The sequence below is a fragment of the Phyllobates terribilis genome, unplaced genomic scaffold (genome assembly GCF_046119375.1).
Source record: "Phyllobates terribilis strain yellow unplaced genomic scaffold, ASM4611937v1 Scaffold_4__5_contigs__length_816908805, whole genome shotgun sequence".
In the NCBI taxonomy this organism is placed as follows: Eukaryota; Metazoa; Chordata; class Amphibia; order Anura; family Dendrobatidae; genus Phyllobates; species Phyllobates terribilis.
The window spans coordinates 179,590,238-179,614,966 of record NW_027362764.1 but is presented as its reverse complement, the minus strand read 5'-3'; the positions used below and the strand labels follow the sequence as shown (position 1 = coordinate 179,614,966).

At 43.5% G+C, this 24,729-nt stretch overlaps 1 protein-coding gene across 2 annotated transcripts in view; it reads left to right on the top strand.

The window, feature by feature from the left end:
• Nucleotides 1-24,729, top strand: part of EFHB (EF-hand domain family member B) — a 116,229-nt gene that overhangs the window by 63,282 nt on the left and 28,218 nt on the right. For both annotated transcript variants that reach the window (XM_073676577.1, XM_073676576.1), the window contains exons 5-7: nt 1,022-1,132; nt 3,433-3,562; nt 4,967-5,050. In XM_073676577.1, coding sequence (XP_073532678.1) covers nt 1,022-1,132; nt 3,433-3,562; nt 4,967-5,050 — 325 coding nt within the window. The remainder of the gene's footprint in view (nt 1-1,021; nt 1,133-3,432; nt 3,563-4,966; nt 5,051-24,729) is intronic.

Here is a 24,729-nt window from a genome sequence, read left to right as displayed (position 1 = left end):
TCTCATTCGAGAGAATTGTATCACGCTATGATCAAAGTGTGATCAGAGTGTGATTTGCTTAATTAACCCAATTCTCTCAGATGAGAGAATATACGCTCGTGTAACCCTAGCCTTAGGCTTTGTGAGTGGTGTGAAAAAGCATTATCAATGTAATAAAATACATTTAACATAAAAACTTGATTGAAAGAACAGGTAATGTTCTGATGCCACAATACCTTTAAGGAATTAAAGTACCGGATACAATATTCATTATATTCAGCGCATGCTTTAGTTTATAGCACAGTATATGTCATGCTTCTGGATTCGAACCCCTGATTCTCGGTTCTGTGGTCGACGACTCTTTCCGCTGAGCCACAACAGATACACCTTTTCTTTGGGTGTTATCTTTGTTTCTGTTGGTTTTGGGTAACAGGGGTTTTTAATTTACTGTTTGTCTGCCCTATCACCATTCGGGTTCATCTTTAAATTTATCCCCTACTGGTGTTTCCTGCTGGTGATAGACTTTGTTGGATTCATTCACGGTGCTGTAGTTTATGTGGGTTGGTGTAGTTTTGTGTGCGATTTCTGTATTCTTTAGGGGACTGCTACTCTAGCGATCCTAGAAGCTGCTAAGAGCGTTCAGGCTCAGCCACCGTTGAGTGGGGGCGCCATTACATTATATTAGGGTGCTAAACGCCTCGGTGAGGCAGGGACAGACCAGGGTCATTGGAGGTTTTTTTTCCTAGTCTGAACATCGACCTGTAAGGTTCAGATAGTTGTCTTCCTGGTTTGTACGTTACCCGTATGATGTGCTTTAGCAGTCATAACAGTATACCATGGCAGGGAGACTGTATCCAGAGAAAGTTTACTAACTTATCAAATTATTTAAAAACTTAGGAGCTTAATGTGTTATTGTTTTTAGAAATGTAATTATATAGCCAGTATTCATTTGTTGTATTTATTTAACCCTGTCCGATATGTGGTGTAATGGTAAGAAATTCCTAATTAATGACAGAAAATCTTTCCCTTGTTCTGCGCTAAGGTTCATCAGCGGGTGTTCTTATTAATCCTTCTAAAAGCTTTCAAGAAATAGAGGAAGAATCTCACAGAGGACATGATCTTTATGTGGTTACACATAATGATTATGACGTTGGTGAGTGCTTAATAAATTTCACAATGACAACTTAAATAAAAGTGAAATACTTGCACCAGGTCTAATTCCAGTGTTATTTCTCTTACCTATAAAAATTCATGGTTTACATTTCTAGGAAAAGAGAGTCAACATAGGAAAAGTATTGGTTCTCCTTAAGGCTGGAGCTATACAGACACTTTGGCCGCGACACATATTGCTACATTTTAGCGACATACAAGTGAATGGTGTTAAATTGCAGCCCCTAGAATACTGCAGATGTGACAAGCAAGTCGTAAAATATCCAACGCACTTGGACTTCTTGTGACTTGCTTGTTATGGTCACAGTACCCTCGGCGTCACAATGCAACCTCATTCACTTGTATAGCACTGCAATGTCTCACCGACATCTAGCGAGCTTTGGTCGCGCGACAGATGTTGTGGGCAAAGTCGCTGTGTAGCCCCAGCTGTAAAAGACCAACTGGATGTGGAGTCTTATAAGTAATTCTCCATGGAAGAGAAATATACAAAGTAGCTCATTTGCAGAATTTATCTCTCGTCATGTTGCAAGTATTGTTAAAGGTTTGGACACTGACTTTTAGATTAGCTGCATCTCTTAGGTCATAATTTTTGAGATAATGTTTTTTGTTCTAGAAAACTAAAGATCAGATACATGTTAAATCAGAAAATTGCATTCAAATTAACATTATATTTTAACCGTCATTTTTTTTTTTGCTTTGTGTTTTTTTTTAATCTTTTATGTGACTATCTGTGAATGAATATTTTAATATTCCAGTTTTCACACTGGCCTTGTCACAATGGACTGATCTTCCTATTTTCTGTAGCTTACTTTTCTTTTACTGTATAAACTAGACCAAGATGAGAAAAATCATTATCATTTGACCCCCAATTGATCCTGAGATTAAAAGGGCTGTAGAGAAAAATGCAGCCACTCCAGTTTCCTGCACAGCGAGTATCTGGAGTGGTTCTGTCCAGGAAAGAAAAACAGCAAAGGGGACGTAGAGCTAAGCCAGTGCTGCTTCATTCTTAGGATCAGTAGGTGTCCCAGAGGACGGACCCCACCATCACTGTACAAGATAGTAAAACATATATGCAGGATGACAACACTAAATGCAAATATGGCCATGCATACAACTACACTATCACTCCCTTGTCTCTGAGGCAAGGAACTATATTCACCCTCTTCCTGGAAACTGTAATAATCTGACATTTCTCTGTCAATTGACTCTCCTCACCCCAGACAACACACTCACATATACACTACACACATACGCTACACATAAACACACACAACACACTTACACATACACCATACTCAACACACTCACATACAACACACTTACACATACACCATACTCAACACACTCACATACAACACACACATACACCATACTCAACACACTCACATACAACACACTTACACATACACCACACACAACACCCTCAAACATACACAACACATTCACATATACACCATACACAAACAACACACACATACATACACTACACACCACACACAAACACTCACACATATGCACACAACACACTCACACATAAAACACACACATACACAACACACTCACACATACAACCCCCACACACAACACATTCACACACACTTACACAAACACCACAAATAGATATACACCCCCCCACAAACAACACACTCACACATACAACCCCCACACACAACACATTCACACACACTTACACAAACACCACAAATAGATATACACCCCCCCACAAACAACACACTCACACATACAACCCCCACACACAACACATTCACACACACTTACACAAACACCACAAATAGATATACACCCCCCCACAAACAACACACTCACACATACATAAGCATTCCCTACTGCAATGTATTTGTAAGGGTGTCTGTCTCCAATATGACTGCCCCAAGAAAGTTTTTAAAAACCAAATTAAAAAATAGTTAATCAATGACAGTAAAATCAGATGCGTAACACATGCATTTTTTTTTCTTGGGAGATCCATGTTTTCTATGATATACTCTTTTCTCAAACGTTTAGCTAATATTAGTCTATTGGCACCTTGAAGTATGTCAGGAGGAAGTGGTCAGGTGTATATATCAAATACAGATCATAATTGTGATATGAACATTGCCCAAAATAAATAACAGAAAACAAGATATAGACTTTAGATTACACTTAGTGTATTATGATGGTTTTATTTTTTGAGAAGAACAGACAAGGGACTGAATTAATGTTTTTATTTATCATTGTTTTTTGTAAGTGATTTTCTAAGGTAGTAATATGTTTTTTACATTGTAGGCGAGATAAGAAACAGAAAATACGACTGGACAAAATATAAAAAAGGAAACAGATTTGGAATCGAGACACCTCACTTTAACGATGGAAGAAATGTTGCACGAAGTTTAAGGTGGCTTCAGGAAATGAAAATGTAGGTTCTCCAACACTGAACTGTGTGTTAATTTTTAGTGAGACTCATTACCCTGTGTGGGCACAATTCATTTAATATAAAACATTTGCACCGGGCTTGTGTATGGTAAACTGAAATGTCATTTACTTGTTTGTCACTTGGTGCTCTATAGCCTCTATAAATATAAGTTATTTATTTATTAAAGGGTTTGTTCCATAAACAATATGTATCACTTATCAGGATATATGATATATGTACTTTAATGCCTACTTTTGGTGGTCCAGCTGATGAGACCCCCACTTTGTGCTCCCTGTGTGAATGAGGCTTTACTGAGCACATGCTATTAGCTGTTCTGTAACTCCTGTAGACACTTAATAGTTGGTTAATTGAGCAGCGGTCAGTAAAATTTCATACAGGAGACTTTAAAACTCCCATTCTCATGATCGGTGGGTATCCAAGCATTCAGATGTTCAGCAATCATACATTTATCACCCATCCTGTGTATATATGTTGTTTATGGATAACTCCTTTAACCTGATAGTGACCACATCACATAAACTTACATTGTCATGGCGGGTTTAACGAGCGGGCTCAGGAGCTGAGTCAGCACCTTACCAGGCAGATGTATGCGGTGTTATATAGCCGGCATTTGCTGGTAACAGCAGAGCTTGTTCCAATCGCCGTTGTTTAACCATTTTAATGCCGCTTTCAATCACTAATGTCAGCATTTAAATGTTATTATTGCTGATTGAGCGGAACAAAAATGGAGAGAGGCTGCACAGTCAATGATATAAAGCAGGGTGCTACATCATCTATGAAAGGAAAATTTAGCCATACAAAAAGCAATACACTAGTGATGAGTACACCTGTAAAAGTCTAAATTCATTGAGCACAAATACAATACACAACCATAAAAACATGAAAACACACTACAAGTCACTAAATAGAGTGGTAAAGGGTACATGAACAAACCCTAAATATATTCAATCTCCGCCCGCTCACCCTGCCTGATAGCTACAGCTTGTACTGAGCAGTATGAGATCTCAGCGGCGAGGCAGGACACTGAGGCTAGGGGGTTTGAAGTTTGAAGTTTAATCTGCATTGAGTTTAAACTTTCATTAAGGTTTATACAGCCATTCTGAAATGGGGTTTCAAAGTACAGTATTTCCATCAGGTGTAACAGATCTATTTAATAATGTGTACAATTTGGACTATGAAATCTGGGGATAAATCCACTTGAAGATAGTAGGAAGCCTTCTTTTTCTTGCTTGGGCTCCCATTGCCCATCAAATATTCGGCAGCTTCACAATTTAAAAATTAGATGACTCCCTTTACTATGAATACCACTATCAATCTTTTTTCCTTTTAATAAATACATGCTATATTAGAATATAATGACTTTTGTTTTAAACATTTATGTTTTAGGAAAGAAGAAGCCAATATAGTTTCAAAAAGAGTTGATGATTTCCGAGAGCGCTCACAGTATCAGCTTGGGAAGGCTCTGGACCCGTAAGTACCATCAACTAGTGGAATTATCCTACACATACTTGCATCAAGAATAACTTTTTACTTACAAATGGCAAAATACTTAGATTAACAAAAAATATACATTAATTTTAATGTCAAACTTACACTAAACTCAGATATTATTCTAAAGCTATTTCTCAAATCTAGTCATGAGAGTGTCCTGACTGCTTATGTGCTGTTATACTTGAAACATACACCATATATTTTACTTATCTTAAACTGATCATCATTGAATACTTGTTTGATTTTTGCAACTTAGGTTCTAGATTGACATTGATGTGCCTATACATTTCTTAATATACAGTTGAAACCAGAAGTTTACATACACTATATAAAAAGACACATATGCATGTTTTCCTCAATGTCTGAAATGAAATCAGAATAAACCTTTCCCGTTTTAGGTCAATTAGGATACCATCATTTTTAATATTTCCCAAATGGCAGAATAATGAGATAGAGAATGTTTTAAGGCATTTTTATTACTTACTGCAAAGTCAAAAGTTTACATACAATTCATTAGTATTTGGTACCATTGCCCTTAAACTGAATGACTTGGGTAAAACGTTTGGGATCTCCTTCCACAAGCTTCTCACAATAGTTGGTCGGAATAGTTGATTTATAAGATTACATTCTAGCTACCTATGACTGCCACAGGAGGGACCACATTAGCATTGTAGCACACTTTGTAATCTATATTAAAGGGAGTCCGTCACCCCCTAAAAGTATTCTGAATAGACTATACAGTGCTGCAGTGTACTTGGCCCCTACAAGACTTTAATAGCACTGTACCTGTTACTGCTACAATGCCTGAGAAAATAACTTTTAATCCATATGTAAATAAGGAGGCTTCAGTGCACCCTTGGTATGGTCAAGAGTTGGTGCACCATTATGCCTCCTCTTTTGCATAGTGGGTCCCTTTCTCCGCTTCTGTTTGACAGTTTTCGCTTCCTAGAAAAAGCACTGTCTGAATATTGCTGGCATCACTGTGGCCACGCGTGCAGGCAGTGACCGCGCACGTTTTCCTCCTTGTCTCCTTTCTTCTGACGCTGCTCGCTGCACTTCTAGGTGTATTAATGTAGCGAGTTGGGTCAGAAAAATGGAGACAAGGAGGAGAACAATTGCGGCGGCACATATGTTGGTACATTCACACAGTGCTCGTTCTGGGAAGCGAGCTCTGTCAATCAGAAATGAGGGAAGGTCCCCAATATGCAGTTGAGGAGGTGTATCGGCGTACCAAAATCTTGGCAACGCTAAGGCTGTGTGCCCACTATGCGTTTTTTAAGCTGCGGAAATTTCCGCTGCGGGTTATCATTGTGGAAAAATCTGCAGCACTGCCAATTATTTTGTGGAATCGCGGCGTTTTCGCCTCCATTGACTTGCATTGGACCGCATGACATCCGCATCACTAGATATGCACATGCGGATATCATACGGATATCATGCGGTTCATGCGGGTTTGGAGAAAAGGAGACTCTCCTCCAGACCCGGGTACCATAGTACCTGTAAAAAAAAGAATAAAATAAATATTATACTTACCCTCTGATGGCTGCCGTTGACGGTCGCGTGACCCGTCACATGACTAAATCACGTCATGGCAGGTCCTTTTAGACCATCGCGAGCTGCCGGCAAGCCAGGACGGATGGATAAGGACACCGGGGGCCATCAGAGGGTAAGTATAATATTTATTTTTTTATTTTTTACCATTCTTTACGGTCACACTATATAAATCCATGCCGGTTGCATGGATTTATATAATGTGACCAAGTTGTCAAGCACTTTCCAAGTGATGCTAAAATCGCTTGGAAAGCGCTTGACAACCCGCATGCGGAAATGCATGTGAAGAACGCTTCACTTCCGCTTGTCCCTGGCAGGAAAACGCATGTACAATCCGCATGCATTTTTTCTGTCAGGGAGATGCAGAAACGCTCAGGAAAAATCTGGAGCATTTCTGCATCATGGGAACTTAGCCTAAGGGTGCACCAAAGCCTCCACATTTGCATATCAATAAAAAGTTCTTTTCTCAGACCCTGCACTAATAACAAGTATAGTGTTAGTATGGTTGTTGTAAGGAATAAGTCCCCTACAAAACTGTGTAGCCAATTTAAAATGCATTTTAGGGGTGATGGACTTAAGACAGTATTTAAAAATATCCTAAACTCCAACAGTATTGTTGTGTCATGTATGGTTGGAAAATTTGATAAGTGAAACAAATGTGTAAAAAATTTTTAGGCGAAATACACACTTTGTGTGGTAGACAGTTGCAGTTAAAGGTCTGAATTTGCGTGAATATTCTTTTGTATCTTTTGCAAGAAGTTCACTGGTAAAATACTGGAGGGGAGATATGTGTCACTGAGGATGTTATGAGCCCAGAAGTATGCTCCACCATGTTATGTGCTGAGAGGGGTTAATCAGCCATAACAGGGCTGGGATTTTGTGAACATCTGAAGAGTTGAGTGGTCCAGCAGGTAAATGTGAAGCCTTTGGACTCATTTAGTGTCCGCTGTGTCTGAAGATGTGATCTCCAGAGCTGTTGTGTTAAAGAGAGATGAACCCTGTTCGTTTTTCCCTCAAACCCCGCACCCACAGATACTGTACTGTATGCTATTTTGTTTTTCCCGTTATGCCAGAAGGGTCGTGTATGTTTACCTAATTTTGGACTGGTTTATGCAGCAAGTTTTTAGTAAACTTGACTTAAACAGAAAGCGTTCCTGTGACTACCTCTTTGAGCAGCCGAGTGCGCCGATCTACCACACTTTTTTAAATAATTATTTCCCTCTTCACAGAATGGCTTTCACAAGAAAATGCACAAACAAAGATTAATCGCTTATGACCAGCAAGCACACCATCTCTGACTGACAATAATTTACTTTTTTTTTTTCTGTAAAAAATATTTTGCTAACTGGCTTCCTCTTTCTAGTACATTAGGAAGGAAGACAAAAATATGTTCTTGTAATTCAAATACAGCATTACAGATGCTAGCTACACCACATCACCGATCAATCATACGGAGTCTGGCACTGCTGCTGTCACCTTACTTCTCTCTGTCTTCCCCATCAATAGAATATCTGTATTACTTGCAAACTACTACACTCATCATCTTCAGTGCTGCAGTTGTATAACATATTCCTGTCTATATTTGTCCAATGGTTTGGAACTTTCTCTCCCTGTCTCTGTTTCTGAGCTGTGAACTTTGATGTCCTTTCACAATCCTAAATCAACATAAAATGGCTGTTGCTTTTCCTGTCTCGGCTTTTATACAGTCTCTGATAGTCCCAATACAAATAGGGGTATAATTCGCGCTTGGGTAGTGGGTAGAGGGAAATTGGGGAGATACCAACGTGGGGGCGTAACTAAGGACTAGTCGTAGATTGGATAAAATTAATTAAGCTTTATTTGAAATAAATAGATAAAAGGTGTTTAAAACCAGTTAAAAGTGATAAAGTCTCTGACCAGAGGCCAGTATATCTAGAGAATAGGAGTAACGTATTATATTTTGATAGAAGATGGTCCTTAGTGTGGTCCAGAGGTGTAAGAACCTGTGGAAAAAGGGTAAGGGAGGTTAGTTTAGTGGGATTATTGGATAAGGTCAAGATGAGATAGATGGTGACCAATGTACCTGTAGTAGGGTCCTTGTTCTAATTGGTGAATAAGTATCAGGGACTATCTGTTAGGTAGGTGCTCTTATTCCATGGTGGGAGAATCTATAGGACTAAATGATAGGTATGAAGGATTAATTAAGGTAGAGAGATGCTGCAAAGTAGGTAAATTCTCTGTACCTACTGTAATCCGGGCGGATATTAGTTTCGGGTAAGAAGAGGTCCAGGGGCCTAGGCTTCCTGAAAACCTGGTGTCCTAGGTTGTCTTTTTAGTCTACCTGCAGTGCGAAGGTAGAGGGTGGGTAGAAAACGGTCTTTGCCCTAGTGGGGGCTATAAATAAGTAGTGGATATTTACCTGATGATGCAGGTGTGTTCCAATAGGTCACCTGTAGCAGTCCAACTTGCCTGCTTTTCTCTCGGCTTTCCGGAAAGTCTTCGACGAACCCGGACGGAAGACCTCATCTGCATCCTCTCTGCTACGCCTCCGTCAGGAGGGTCTCACCGTGGGCCAATATGCCATACGGTTCCGCACCCTTGCCTCGGAGCTGGCCTGGGATAACGACGCTCTGGTATCCGTCTTCTGGGAGGGTCTGTCCGGTCGTATTAAAGATGAACTTGCTGGTCGGGACATTCCTACCTCTCTCGATGATCTAATAACCCTTGCCACCCGGATTGACCTACGGTTCCAGGAGCGTGCCAAAGAGGTCACCCGTGAGAGAAGGATTCCACGTTTAGCTCCTACTTTCCAGAAACCCGTCATTCCCTCCATCTCTCCCCAGGTACACTCTCCTGAGCCTATGCAGGTCGACCAGACCAAGATGGTCAAAACCCGTCAGGACTCACGCCGTGCCGAGGGGAGCTGCTTCTACTGTGGCAGTAAGGAGCACCGGATCCGTGCCTGCCCGGAGAGGTCGGGAAACGCCTGTGTCTAGGTTCGCTCAGAGAGGTCCACCTAGACAAGAATAAATCCTCTCCATCCCTGCTGTTGTCAGTTTCGATCATCTACGGGGAGAACCGTTATTTCGAACTAGCCCAACTTGACTCTGGAGCAGCCGGGAACCTTATTTCACAGTCCCTGGTTGAGAAATACCGCATCCCCACCAAACCTCTGGCTGTACCCTTGTCTGTCGCTGCCGTGGATGGGGGCCTCTTACCTCGCCCCATTCAACTCATCACCGAATCCATTACCCTGCAGGTGGGAATGCTGCATTCTGAAAGTATCTCCTTTCATGTTCTGCCTGGACTCTCTCACGCCCTCTTGCTAGGTCTGCCCTGGCTCCAGAGACATGCACCCGTGCTAGACTGGCAAACCGGAGAGGTCCTTCGCTGGGGACAAGACTGTCATAAAACCTGCCTGGTTCCCGTCCATCCCGTCCGTCCCTCTCCTACCCCAGCTAATCTACCTGGACTTCCGATTCCTTATTGGTCTTATGCAGATGTCTTTAATAAAAAGGAGGCAGAGACATTACCACCACATAGACCATACGACTGTCCCATCGATCTGCTACCCGGTACTTCTCCTCCCCGTGGGCGTATCTATCCTTTATCCGCTGCTGAGACCCGGTCAATGTCCGAATATATTGAGGAGAATCTGGCCAGAGGATTCATCCGGAAATCTACCTCCCCGGCGGGAGCAGGCTTCTTTTTCGTCAAAAAGAAGGACGGCTCTCTCCGTCCCTGTATAGACTATAGAGGCCTAAACCTGATCACGGTGAAGAATAAGTACCCCCTTCCGCTCATTCCAGAATTATTTGATCGCCTGAGGGGGGCTAGGATCTTCACCAAACTGGACCTTCATGGGGCGTACAACCTGGTTCGTATTCGTCAGGGGGATGAATGGAAGACGGCATTCAACACCCGGGACGGCCACTATGAATACCTGGTAATGCCCTTTGGTCTCTGTAACGCTCCTGCCGTCTTTCAAGAGTTGGTCAATGACATCTTCCGGGACCTTCTCTACTCCTGCGTAGTGGTGTACCTGGACGACATCTTGGTCTTCTCTCCGGATCTCCAGACTCACCGGAGGGACGTTCGTCAGGTCCTGCTCAGGCTAAGGCAGAACCATCTCTACGCTAAATTTGAGAAGTGCCTCTTTGAGCAGACCTCGCTTCCGTTTCTGGGCTACATTATCTCTCAGACCGGCCTACAAATGGATCCTGAGAAACTGTCTGCCATCGAGAAATGGCACCGACCGGAGGGGTTGAAGGCCATTCAGCGATTCCTGGGCTTCGCCAACTACTACCGCCTCTTCATACCACACTTCTCTTCCCGGACGGCCCCAATTTCTGCGCTCACCCGTAAAGGTACTAATCCCAAAGAGTGGCCACCCGAAGCAGAGGAGGCCTTTCTTTCCCTTAAACAGGCCTTCTCTTCCGCCCCGGTGCTGCATCGCCCCGATGGCAACAAACAGTTCTTCCTGGAAGTTTACGCCTCCTCCTCTGGAGCCGGAGCGGTACTTACTCAAAAATCATCTTCCGGGAGGATGGTAACTTGTGGCTTCTTCTCTAAACTCTTCTCCTCCTCTGAGCGCAACTATTCCATAGGAGACCGAGAGTTATTGGCCATCAAACTGGCATTGGAGGAGTGGCGTTACCTGCTCGAGGGGGCTCTTCACCCGGTAATAATTTACACTGACCACAAGAACTTGGCTTACCTCCAGCATGCCCAGAGACTTAACCCGCGCCAAGCCCGGTGGTCCTTGTTTTTTGCTCGTTTTGATTTTGTCCTTCATTTTCGCCCGGCTGACAAAAACGTCAAGGCGGACGCCTTGTCTCGGTCCTTTCTGGTGTCTGATCTCGAGGAGGATCCGAAACATATCATCGATCCCGCCAGAGTAATGCAGGTGGCTCCCGTGAGTCTAAATCGTCTTCCTCCTGGTAAGACGTTCGTACCAGTACCTGATCGGGAGAAGATCCTACACTGGGGTCATTCGTCTAAATTAGCTGGCCACGCCGGTCAGAAAAAGACCCTCCAGCTTATTACCCGGCACTACTGGTGGCCTAACCTGCACAAGGATGTAATAGACTTTGTTTCTGCCTGTGTGTCCTGCGCCCGCAACAAAGTTCCGAGACACCTGCCGGCCGGCCGCCTCCTACCTCTGCCAGTACCTGCTGCCCCCTGGCAGCATATAGCGATGGACTTCATTACTGATCTACCCGTCTCTGCCGGTTGTACGGTCATTTGGGTGGTCGCTGACCGCTTCTCCAAGATGGCTCACTTCATTCCACTGCCAGGTCTTCCGTCTGCACCCGAGCTGGCTAAAGACTTTATCCGCCACATCTTCCGTCTTCATGGCCTGCCCCGTCACATCGTGTCGGATCGTGGGGTACAGTTCACTTCCCGTTTCTGGAGAGCCACTTGTAAATTGCTGGACGTCACCCTGGACTTCTCAAGTGGAGCGGATCAATCAGAACCTGACCAGTTACCTTCGGCACTTCGTTAATGCCCACCATTCTGACTGGGTGGATCTCCTGCCATGGGCCGAATTCTCGTACAACAATCACGAGAGCGAGTCTTCCTCCAAATCCCCGTTTTTTGTAGTCTACGGTAAGCATCCTCGGATCCCGTTTCCCGTCTCCACCTCGGCGGACAATCCGGCTGCGGAATCTCTTGTTAACAAATTTTCCTCCATATGGGAGAGTACCCGGTCCGCACTCCTTCTGTCTTCCGAGCGTATGAAAAGACACGCTGACAAAAAACGTCTGGACCCTCCTCAATTCCGCCCTGGGGATAAAGTCTGGCTCTCGTCCAAATATGTCCGGCTCAAGATCCCTTCCTATAAGTTAGGGCCTCGGTTCATCGGCCCACTGGAGGTCATCAGTCAGATCAACCCGGTGGCCTATAAATTGAAACTCCCGGCCAACTTACGGATCCCTAACTCCTTCCATGTGTCTCTCCTCAAACCTGTGGTGCTTAACTCTTTTTCCAAGTCTACAGGTACGCCTCCTGCTCCGGTTTCTGCTGAGGACGAGTTTGAGGTAGAGAACATTCTTGCCACCAAAAGGGTAAGAGGAAAGACCTTTTTTCTGGTAGATTGGAAGGGGTTTGGTCCTGAGGAGAGAACGTGGGAGCCCCGGGAGAACATCCATGCCCCTCTCATCCTAGCTAAATTTCTGTCTGGCCTAAAAAAGGGGGGGCCTAAAGGGGGGGGTACTGTAGCGCTGGCGTCCCTGCCCTCTGCTAGGCAGGGACGCTGCTCCCCTCACCGCTCTGCTCCGTGCCCGGCGTCCTCTCCCCGCTCTGCTGTCAGCGCGCGCTCCTTCCCGGCGTCCCCCTCCCGCTCTGCTCTCAGCGCGCGCTCCTTCCCGGCCCCTGTGCTTAGGGCGCGCGCGCGCGCGCTCCCCTCCTCTTAAAGGGGCCGCGCGCGCCGTCCTAAGGAGTCCCCGGCCAATGGCCGGAGGACTTCATCATATATAAGGCACCTCCTCCAAAATGGAGGTGCCCGAGCAATGTTGTTTGCACCTGTGTCTCACCTGTGCTTCAGCCCTCAGGTCCCGTTGCCAGTTACCTGCCGGTTACCTGCCAGTTTCCTGCCAGTTTCCTGCTAGTTACCTGCCTGATTCCTGCCTGAATACTTGTTACCTGCCTGCCTGCCTGAGGTCCGACGGTCTGCCTTACAACTCCGGTCAGTCTGTCTAAGGACCAACTTGTCCGCTCACCTGGGAGCGCACATCAGCTACCTGCCTGCTTGCCTGAGGTCCGACGGTCTGCCTTACAACTCCGGTCAGTCTGTCTATGGACCAGCTTGCCCGCTCACCTGGGAGCGCTTCTCCGCTACCTGCCTGCTTGCCAGCCCGGAGGCTCCGTTGTCACGTGCTGTGACCACCAGCTATCTCAGAGACTCTTGCCCGCTCACCTGGGAGCGCATCTCCGTTACCTGCTTGCTTGCCAGCCCGGAGGTCCCGTTGTCATGTGCGGTGACCACCAGCTATTCCAGAGACTCTTGCCCGCTCACCTGGGAGCGCTTCTCCGTTACCTACCTGCCTGCCAGCCCGGAGGTTCCGCCGTCACGTGCCGTGACCACCTGCTATTCCAGAGACTCTCGCTTGCTCACCTGGGAGCACACATCTACCATCTGCCTGCTAGCCTACCCGGAGGCTCTGCCATCACAGGTCGTACCTACCCCTTTCCCAGAGACTGCCCTGATCACTTGCCGTAACTCCCTGTCCGTTCACCCAGAGACTGCCACCCGCTCCCTTACAAGGGCCGCCCCCTTGTATAGTAGCTCAGAGGTTCCGCCTCCCGGACCCGTTACAGGTACTATCCCATTGACACATTGTGGTTTGTGTCCCTTGATTCGCTGCTTATCAGTGACCAGCCTACCAGCGCCTCCTACCTTTTATTTGGATAGTCTCTGATAGTCTCTCCTAAATTGCTGTGCTATACCATGCAATGTGATAGCTTCATGGCTTTATTGACACACCTGAGGTCATGAGAGCTTTCTTTGGCTCATAAAATCTTCTGCAATGTTTTAAAATAGTTTCGGGCATTTTTTTGAATTGCCAATTGTTCAAATTTGTCTGAACCTGTGAATTTTATAAAATTCGACACAACTTTGATTTGCATTGAATCGATTTTCTCATCTCTAGTGTCTCCTATTAGTGAGATATCTTCTCTTTGTAAGTCAACTAGGTGTTCCTCAAGCTCAGGAAGCATATTTCTAGAAGACATCCATTTTTTTATCCAGTTTTCATCATAATGAATGTTTGCCTGCAGAAAAAGACCACTTGGTCCATCCAGTTGGTTCTTCCTTTTTTTAATACATATTTATTTATTCTTTTTTTGCGGCAGTCGGGGGCGGGAGTAATATATATTTACAGTTGAAACCAGAAGTTTACATACACTATATAAAAAGATGCATACAGTGGTGGCCAAAAGTATTGGCACCCCTGCAAATACTGTCAGATAATACTCAGTTTCTTTCTTAAAATGATTGCAATCACAAATTCTTTGGTATTATTATCTTCATTTAATTTGTCTTCATTGAAAAAACACAAAAAGAATTGTCCTAAAGCCAAATTGGATATAATTCCACACCAAACCTAAAAAAGGGGGTGGACAAAAGTATTGGCACTGTTTGAAAAATCATATGATGCTTCTCTAATTCGTGTAATTAACAGCACCTGTAACTTACCTGTGGCACCTAACAGGTATTGGCAATAACTAAATCACACTTGCAGCCAGTTAACATGGATTAAAGTTGACTCAACCTCTGTCCTGTGTCCTTTTGTGTACCACATTGAGCATGGAGAGAAGAAAGAAGACCAAAGAACTGTCTGAGGACTTGAGAAACCAAATTGTGAGGAAGCATGAGCAATCTCAAGGCTACAAGTCCATCTCCAAAGGCCTGAATGTTCCTGTGTCTTCCGTGCACAGTGTCATCAAGAAGTTTAAAGCCCATGGCACTGTGGCTAACCTCCCTAGATGTGGACGGAAAAGAAAAATTGACGAGAGATTTCAACGCAAGATTATGCGGATGGTGGATAAAGAACATCGACTAACATCCAAACAAGTTCAAGCTGCCCTGCAGTCCGAGGGTACAACAGTGTCAACCCGTACTATTCGTCAGCGTCTGAATGAAAAGGGACTGTATGGTAGGATACCCAAGAAGACCCCACTTCTTACCCCGAGACATAAAAAAGCCAGGCTTACCCGAGGAAGCCTAAAACGTTTTGGAAGAATGTTCTCTGGTCAGATGAGACAAAAGTAGAGCTTTTTGGGAAAAAGCATCAACATACAGTGTACAGGAAAAAAAAGAGGCATTCAAAGAAAAGAACATGGTCCCTACAGTCAAACATGGCGGAGGATCCCTGATGTTTTGGGGTTGCTTTGCTGCCTCTGGCACTGGACTGCTTGACCGTGTGCATGGCATTATGAAGTCTGAAGACTACCAACAAATTTTGCAGCATAATGTAGGGCCCAGTGTGAGAAAGCTGGGTCTCCCTCAGAGGTCATGGGTCTTCCAGCAGGACAATGACCCAAAACACACTTCCAAAAGCACTATAAAATGGTTTGAGAGAAAGCACTGGAGACTTCTAAGGTGGCCAGCAATGAGTCCAGACCTGAATCCCATAGAACACCTGTGGAGAGATCTCAAAATAGCAGTTTGGAGAAGGCACCCTTCAAATATCAGGGACCTGGATCAGTTTGCCAAAGAAGAATGGTCTACACTTCCAGCAGAGCATTGTAAGAAACTCATTGATGGTTACCGGAAGTGGTTGTTCGCAGTTATTTTGGCTAAAGGTTGTGCAACCAAGTATTAGGCTGAGGGTGCCAATACTTTTGACTGGCCCATTTTTGGAGTTTTGTGTGAAATGATCAATGATTTGATTTTTGCTTCATTCTCTTTTGTGTTTTTTCCTTGCAAGACCAAAGAATTTGTGATTGCAATCATTTTCAGGAAGAAACTGAGTATTATCTGACAGAATTGCAGGGGTGCCAATACTTTTGGCCTCCACTGTATGCATGTTTTTCTCAATATCTGACATGAAATCAGAATAAACCTTTCCCGTTTTAGGTCAATTAGGATTACCATCATTTTTAATATTTGACAAATGCCAGAATAATGAGAGATAGAATGGTTTAACGTATTTTTATTACTTACTGCAAAGTCAAAAGTTTACAAACAATTTAACAACCATACTCACCACAGCAATACTATTGACTGTTGCGGCAAATTACACGTGTACCTAAAAAGCAGCATAGCATTCTGGGTTAGGTTTTTTGGTCAGGGTGGATAATAGTGTTTTAAAAACGAAAAATAGACATTTGAAAACATTCTATACATGCTTTACTTTTTGCATAACTGTTTGACTATTCCAATTTGTCAACCGCACACCCCACAACTATACTGTGGACTGTTGCTGGATTTTTAGGCTGTTTCTACCTCTTGGCATTTGTTGTTGTTACGTATTCCATTTTGGGCAGGGGGAATTAGTTTGATTTATCCAAACAAATTATTAGAACAAATTGCGCCTTTTAACCTGTTAAAATTGTCAAATTGGAGACCTACATACACAACGCACCAATATCATGGGCAAGCTGGTGTTGGGTTAACCTATGTGGCTATCGCGTGAACTCTGCCTTGTATTTGTAGTTGACCCATAGTTTTCCAAGGATGGTTAGGTGTGGCTGGTAATACATTTTACTAAAGGACTTCAATGTTATACTTGTGTTCAAAATGTATGTTAAACATAAAGATGACAGTGGCAAATGACATGGTATCGTGAGAGAAAAAAAACTGTCCATACCACGGTAAAAAAATCTGTGAGCCCTTAGACCCAGCACCGATGGTGTTTTTGACAGCAAATGTCTCAGCATCAGTAATGCGAAACACAGGTCACAATAGGCCTTTTCTGTCTCTGGCAAGCGTTTCATAGGGGAGGAAGTGGAGGTCATAATGGAATATATGATACATTTCTCGTCTCACTCACAGCAGGATGATGTACCCTCTAACAGCAACACCATCAGCTTTAGTTAGTGTTCAGCTCGGGCCAACTCCTCAATCACCATACCACTTGATGTTATACAGAATGGAATTTCCATTCTGTCCATGACATCTATTTATTTTCTGATACATGCTTGCATTTTGTGTATTGGAGGTCTTTTTGTTAGTTGCTACCAGCAATTTATTTGCAGTCTGCAGGCTCTACAAGAGGAAATTAAGCTGTGAATGTCCCAGATTGCATAGAATAAGAGCTATGGCTCTCCATCAGCACATGAAGCGACAGCACTTGCTCATTTGGGAAGAGCAAGTCAGGCAGTAGTCAGAGCAAGCCTCAAGTTGTCCGCCACCTTATCATCTCGCTCATTTTTCTGTCAGTCAGATCATACCTTCAAGTAGTACTTGATTGATGTCATCAGCACCATCATTATTGTCACCCACCACTACTGATGGTCTTACTCCGCATGAGCTCCAATGTCTAGAACATTCTGGCTGCCTTATGGTCAGTCAGACTATCCCATGCTACTTGCATGGCCCACATCCTAAATTTAATGTTGCAATATTACTTTTGCAAATATACCTGCTTGAGGCGGGTAGTTCCTATGACTAGGAAACTGTCAGTTCAATTATACTGTGCTTACTTGGCAAAGCACCCCCTTCTAGCTTTGCAAAATCAGAATTGTCTGCCAGAGCGCATTCTAATTTCCGATATTGTAACCCACTGAAATTTGACACTAAATATGTTAAAGTGTCTGCACAAGGAGCCTAGAGCACTGACAATCTATATAATGCAGCAGCCATACTGGAGTGTGGGGTACTTGAGATTTGCCATTTGCAACTGATGAGGAATGTGGGTCGCCTACTGATGCCCTTTTGGAGACTTAACCAAATTTGTCAGTAGGGACAAGTGTGGAGTCAACAATATTATTCTCATATTTATCTTGGAAAAACACCAGAATGCAAGAGGGCATTGAGGAAAAACAGCAACTTACACATGCTCATGGCCACCCTGTATCTGTTGAGTAACCACGAGGTCCATGGTCCGTGCAGCAAGTTTGAAGGTGGGGAAGGAGGAGGATGAGCAGCAGCAGGTTAATTTGGAGGGGGACATAGAATCGTCTCAAGCAGGAGACAAGGCTGACAGAGTGAATATGACGACGATGCTGGCCATGATAACCAATCATCACAGCAGAGTGATGAAAATGAACCAACAGGACCATCAGTAATGCTGACCAGCATGACAGGCATATTGTTGCCAACAATCAATTGGACAGCCAAGACCCTCACTATAAAAGCAAAATTTATATATTTTTCTTACTTCAGAAAGGGAGTCCAAATTGGCTTATTACCAGGATAAGTGATGTTACCGGCTTTGCAAAGCTTTTGCCTAGCAGCAGGCACCTGCTGGCTGCACATCTGACCAGCTGACACCTCTGCAGTCCCTGATGCAGGCACGATGCTTCCCCACCTGAGCCCGTGTTAGGCCTATAACAGGTAGCAAAAGGCAGAAGCAACAGCTTCAGCATATTTTATATGATAGATCAGTTTTATCTTGAGCCCCTATCTCATGAACTGGCCCAGTTTTTATTGGCATACTGTCATGTCCACTGTAATGTCAAAGAAGGTATCTAGTGAGGCCGATGGCTTTGTCACACCTAAGCAGATCTGGTTATGTGCTGAAAGCATGGAAAACTTTACATATGTCAAAATGAGTCAGGCATTGATCAGTACCGACTTTCATTCATCTAGGGCTGATGCCAAAGATTAAATCAGCCTTAGCATCTACCTTCCTATCCATGGTCTGTCTTCTACACCCTTCTCCTGCCACCAGTCAGAATATTCTGAGGAAGATTGGTTGAAACGCACGTCAGGGGCGACACTGATGAGATCTGTATTCTGGGTAACAAGAACAAAACGTTCTGTTATGTCTTGGTTGATATGATTAGAATTAGTACGCTGTATGGTTGTAATATTTCTCTGGTTTACCTGTTTGCAAGTGTATTCTAATGCTCTGACTATTGCAATTTCATAAGCATAGATGTATGGTTACTATGCCTCTGGGTTGTCTGCATACAAAACAATGATCACATCAAAATTGATATAGAATTCTTATTTTTCTTTGAACAAATTTCATATTTCTTAAACATATTCATCTTTGTCTTCTACACAGTATACACTGGGAAGATATTCCAACACCTCTGAGCATTTTTTCTTGTCTAGCTGTCAAGTAGATTACTTTCCTGTTGCACGCTGCACTTTTGCTACTGGCACCTTTTATGAATCTATCTCATTATGTTGATCTGTGCACTTTATATTTATTTACCCCATCTATAATGATTGTAATAACTTACATCGTATCTACTATAATGTATGTCTAAAAACCTTATTCAGTTATTTGCTATGACTATCTCTGTATATTACAGGTGCAGATCATTTCAATCCTTACGGTTTATATGTATATATGCATATTAGTAACATCAGATCAATCTCCTTGGTTCCAACATAGATACCTTTGTACACATATAGTGCTATGTGACACTGGCCATACTTATCAACCCCAGACACATTTCTGTTCAGTTTTTCATTTTTGTCTACCATATTGGCATCTCCTTATTTTATGTGTTTTATCGAAATCTTTCTGTGTCGATAAAATTTACTCATTTAACCTTGATGGTTGTTGGAGGACCTTTTTTCTTTGTAGATTGTTATATTGCTATAAAGCTTCCATGCTATTGCCTAGGGCTTCATAGGTAGACTTACAAGTAAGAAAGGACCCTACTGTACAATGTTTGGACATGTATTCCGGTAGTAACAGTCATTCTAGTAAGGAGGCTTCTACCCTTGCTGTCTTTTCTCAGGCTACAGAAGGGTTGTAGGCCCTGTCTTTCCCAGTTTTTGACTCCACCATATTCCGGGACTCACAATCAGACCCATAGCCAGTATTGGCGGTGGTGACAAATATATACTTTTGGGTGAGTCTATAGGTGTCCCCACGCTACCACAACACCCTAGGGCAGGAGATCATGTTACACAGTTCAAATTTATAACTGATCACAGGGCTGAGTTATTAAACAAGAAAATGGTAACTAGCTCCCCATTCTTTCTCTCTTGGGTCATAGTCTTAATGAGCCCCCATTTATCAAGATGAAGAGGATAAGGCACAGGGTGTGTATTCACATAATTCGGTGGCTTTCTTGGGCTCAGCTGTCTTCTTGCAGTGTGAGACATGGATCTAGTTGGGCTTTCCCTTGAGCTTTACGGCCGCCTCAGTTGTGAGCAAAACTTGGAAGGTCCAATCAAATCAAGGCTCAAGGACTCTTCTGACGTTTCTTTTGACCACTACCTAGTCTCTGGATGCAGGGAGTGGCTCCCTTCCACAAAATCTGGATCTGGAAGAGAAAATTAAACTCAAGAGTATATGTTAGAAAAACATTTTGTGAGTGCAATAACATAAGAAGACAGCCTATCATGTTGCATGTGGAGCTGCTGTGGAAAATACAACCCTAGCCTAGAGGCTGACCCAAATAACATATCATATGGGCTGATGCCTGTCTTTTTGTTGAGAGTATACCTGATTAAGAAGAGTGCAAGGGGCAAGCATTCTGTCCATGGTCTGCTTGTTTCAGCATTGTTTTTTTTTAATTTTCAGTTTCGGGGTCCCATTCAATCTCTCTACTCTACTGCTACTTTGTGGATAGTAAAGGAAATGAAAGACCTGTTTTGCTCCCAGGGCGGACCTTATTTCCTCCATTACTTCTCTGGTAAAATGGATGCCTCTGTCACTCTCTATGGTCTCACGCACGCCATATCTGCAGACGACTTATAAGAATAGTTTCTTTGCTGTAGCCTTGGCGGTAGCTTACCACACGGGGTACGCTTCTGGCCCTCCTGAAAAGAGGTTGACACACAAGTACATACTCATTGGTTTGCATGTTGGGAAAGTGAATATAGTCTATCTGAAGACAATGGACTGGAAAAAACCTGTGCATGCAAAATGTAAATGCATGTTCACATAAGGCCATTAGACAGAAAAAAAACAAAGACAAAAGCAAAATACACTAATACCTAAAAGTAAATGGATAAATTGCACAGTGCATAGAAATAATGATAAATAATAAAGGGTATTTAGTTAACATAAATTTTGATCAAAATAATGTAAAAGCCATCCCGCCACGACATGGCAACCCTTATGGGACAGTCCTAACTCTAATATTAAAACCTTACCATTTGTCAAGTGACATACATATGGATAAGGGCAAAGAGACTGAACCCTTAGTAGAAGCATGGACCTTAGAGGCAGAATGAACCTTTCAGCTCAGACAAAGGGCGGCCACACCCTTATATGCACTAAAGCACATTAGACTAGAAAGAAAAAACCTGGGAGTCTGAACTGAAACGTATATTGATGTGCATGCAAAATGTAAATGCATGTTCACCATAAGGCCATTAGACAGAAAAAAATCAAAGACAAAAGCAAAATACACTAATACCTAAAAGTAAATGGATAAATCGCACAGTGCATAGAAATAATGATAAATAATAAAGGGTATTTAGTTAACATAAATTTTGATCAAAATAATGTAAAAGCCATCCCGCCACGTCACGGCAACCCTTATGAGACAGTCCTAACTCTAATATTAAAACCTTACCATTTGTCAAGTGACATACATATGGATAACGGCAGAGAGACTGAACCCTTAGTAGAAGCATGGACCAGACTCCCAGTTTTTTTCTTTGTAGTCTAATGTGCTTTAGCGCTTATAAGGATGTGGCCGCCCTTTGTCTGAGCTGAAAGGTTCATTCTGCCTCTCGGGTCCATGCTTCTACTAAGGGTTCAGTCTCTCTGTCCTTATCCATATGTATGTCACTTGACAAATGGTAAGCTTTTAATATTAGAGTTAGGACTGTCCCATAAGGGTTGCCGTGACGTGGCTGTAAGGCTTTTACATTATTTTGATCAAAATTTATGTTAACTAAATACCCTTTATTATTTATCATTAGTGTATTTTGCTTTTGTCTTTGTTTTTTTTTTAGACAATGGAATGGGAACAGGGGCCTCAGTGTTTGTCTCATAGGCGTCTTCGTGGTGCGTCCCATGTTGTTGAGCGCACAGGTCAGACAGGCTTGAATATGTTTGGCTGCAGTGACACTGAACCCAGGAGCATACCAATGGCGGTGGACGAGGTCTGTCATGGCAGTTTTTGATTGGTGGATATTGCCGTGGATGTGCTTGAGCCATCGTGGGATACAGAACCCGGCGAAGGCAAACTTTGTCCCTCACGTACCACAGTCCTTCTGGTGACTGCACAGCTCCCTTCTCTTGCCATTTGGTGAATTATTCAACACCAGCCTGTTGTTGCAGCTTCTGGAGAAGGTCATAGGTCACAGGTCGGTCCGCGGTGGAGGCCACCTGTGCAGCTTCCACCCTGGCAGGGTTGTCTCTTGGTTGGTAAGTTGCAGATTTTGCTGTCTGGTCGGCCAGGTGGTTGCCTTTAGCTGTAGTTTAGTCATCCTTTGCATGGCCTTTGACTTTCACTATAGCAACTTTCTTGGGTAAAAGTAGGGCCTCCATCAGGCATTGGACGGATTTATAATTCTTGATAGGCTTGCCTGCCACCGTGAAGCTCTTCATATAGGTCCATAGTCATGAGCTATCCCAAAAGCATAGCGGCTGTCTGTATAAATGGTGGCAGTTTGGTCTTTAGCATGTCTGCAGGCTTATTCTAGAGCATGGAGTTCAGCTTCCTGGGCGGACATGTGTGAGTGAAGTGGTACGACTTTTATTGTTTTAACGGAGGAAAACAACACCATATCCAGTGTAGAACTGGCCATTCACTCCATCCACAAAGAGCTCATGGTCTGGGTTATCTAGTGGGATATTGGTAACATGACTGAAACCCGCTGTTTCCTGGGACATTAGTTGTATACAGTCATGTTCCTCTTCTGGCTCCACCAGCAGGTCACCCAGGTTACCACTACCACCCCCTCCCCCTCCAGGGGCAACAAGGTGGCTGTATTCAGAGTAGTGAAGCAGTGAATGGTGATATTATCAGGCATAAGGAGGGCACATTGAAACCTGAGATGACGAGCAGTACTGAGATGTTTTGATTAGACTTGAGAAAGAATGGCAGTAACATCATGAGGGACATAAACAGCATAAACAGTGAGGGAGAAAGTCAGAACAGTTTCAGCAGACTTATCAAAGACTATCTGCACTGCATTTATGACTTAGTGAGACCCTGACTCCCCCGCTGGAGAAGGGAGGAGGAGGGTGGTTACCATGCTCTCCTCTGAGTTTAGGAGGGAGTGTGCAATTTCTCCTTATGTGTCCAGGCTTTCCACAATTCTAACATGTGAAATTTCTTCATCCTCACCTGGTCTGTTCCCCTTGCTGGGTCTGGTCATATATAGGAGGGGCTCGGGACTGAATTTTTGCCTTGTTGTTTAGGGCATTAGTTGCTTCCACACGTTTGGCTACTTGGAGTATCACCATGTTTTTCTTCCTTTAACTCGCCTCTAGTTACACATTTAGAGGTTTTCCACCATATCTCAGCCTGATCAAACAAGCCAGCATCATTTAAATATCTTCTCTTTTGCTTCAATACACTTTTACAGAAATCTTCAGTAAGCCTGCCACTCTGTAGACAAGCAGACGCTGAACACAACCTACCCATTTTCTGCACAAATTTATTTTCTTCTTTCTCCTTCACCAATTCAACAGCATCTCTACCATGCTCAGTCTGTCCCTTAGTGGACAGATTACCCATCTTCTGTCTCTTACAACAGGAATACTGGACTAGAGAGGTAAACCAGTGGGAACTCTCACCTTTCACTATGGTCTCCTACTCTCTCACTTCATGGTTGACTTATATAAAATCAGACGAAAACCATCGGCCCCTACATCTAGGGTCCAGAACCATATGGGTTTCCTTACCACTACAAAAGGCTGCTGCCGGCAATCAGCAACGTTGGCTCCACTAGGTACAATCGACTATTCATTATAATCCAACCCGACGGACAGTGAAATGCCAAATCCACACTTCCCAAACAACATACAAAACAGGAATTCAACACAGTACACAAGATATCCTCAGGGTTCTTTGTCTAACAATAATGGACCCACTTACTATGAACAGATCAAATGACCTGTGACACATTTACCCAAAACACAGCGGGGCCAAGACAGAGGTACAAATTCAGGTAGTGTAAGAATAAAGCTTCTTACTAGTGATGATTGAGCATGCTCGTTGCTCGAGATTTACGAGCATGCTCGGGCGAGCACCTATTATCTTCAGCGTGCTCTGGCGTTAAGTTTTTGTCGCTCCGTGAACATGATTTGCGACTGTTTGAAAGCTTTAATACATGTGAGGAATGCTTGAAAAACAGGCAAAACATGCCCCCTGATGAAGGGAAGACCGAAACACGCGTCGGGGCATCCCTGCTCCGCGTGTGCTGCCCCCTGGACGGACTTCTGCCCTCTGATTACCTCTGTCTGTATCTTCTATTCACATCCCTGGTATGTATACAGTGGTGATTTTTTGCTATATATTATATATGAATGGGAAGTCATTACCCATGATATAGACAGTCGTATTAGGGCAGCGTACATCAATATTATTAG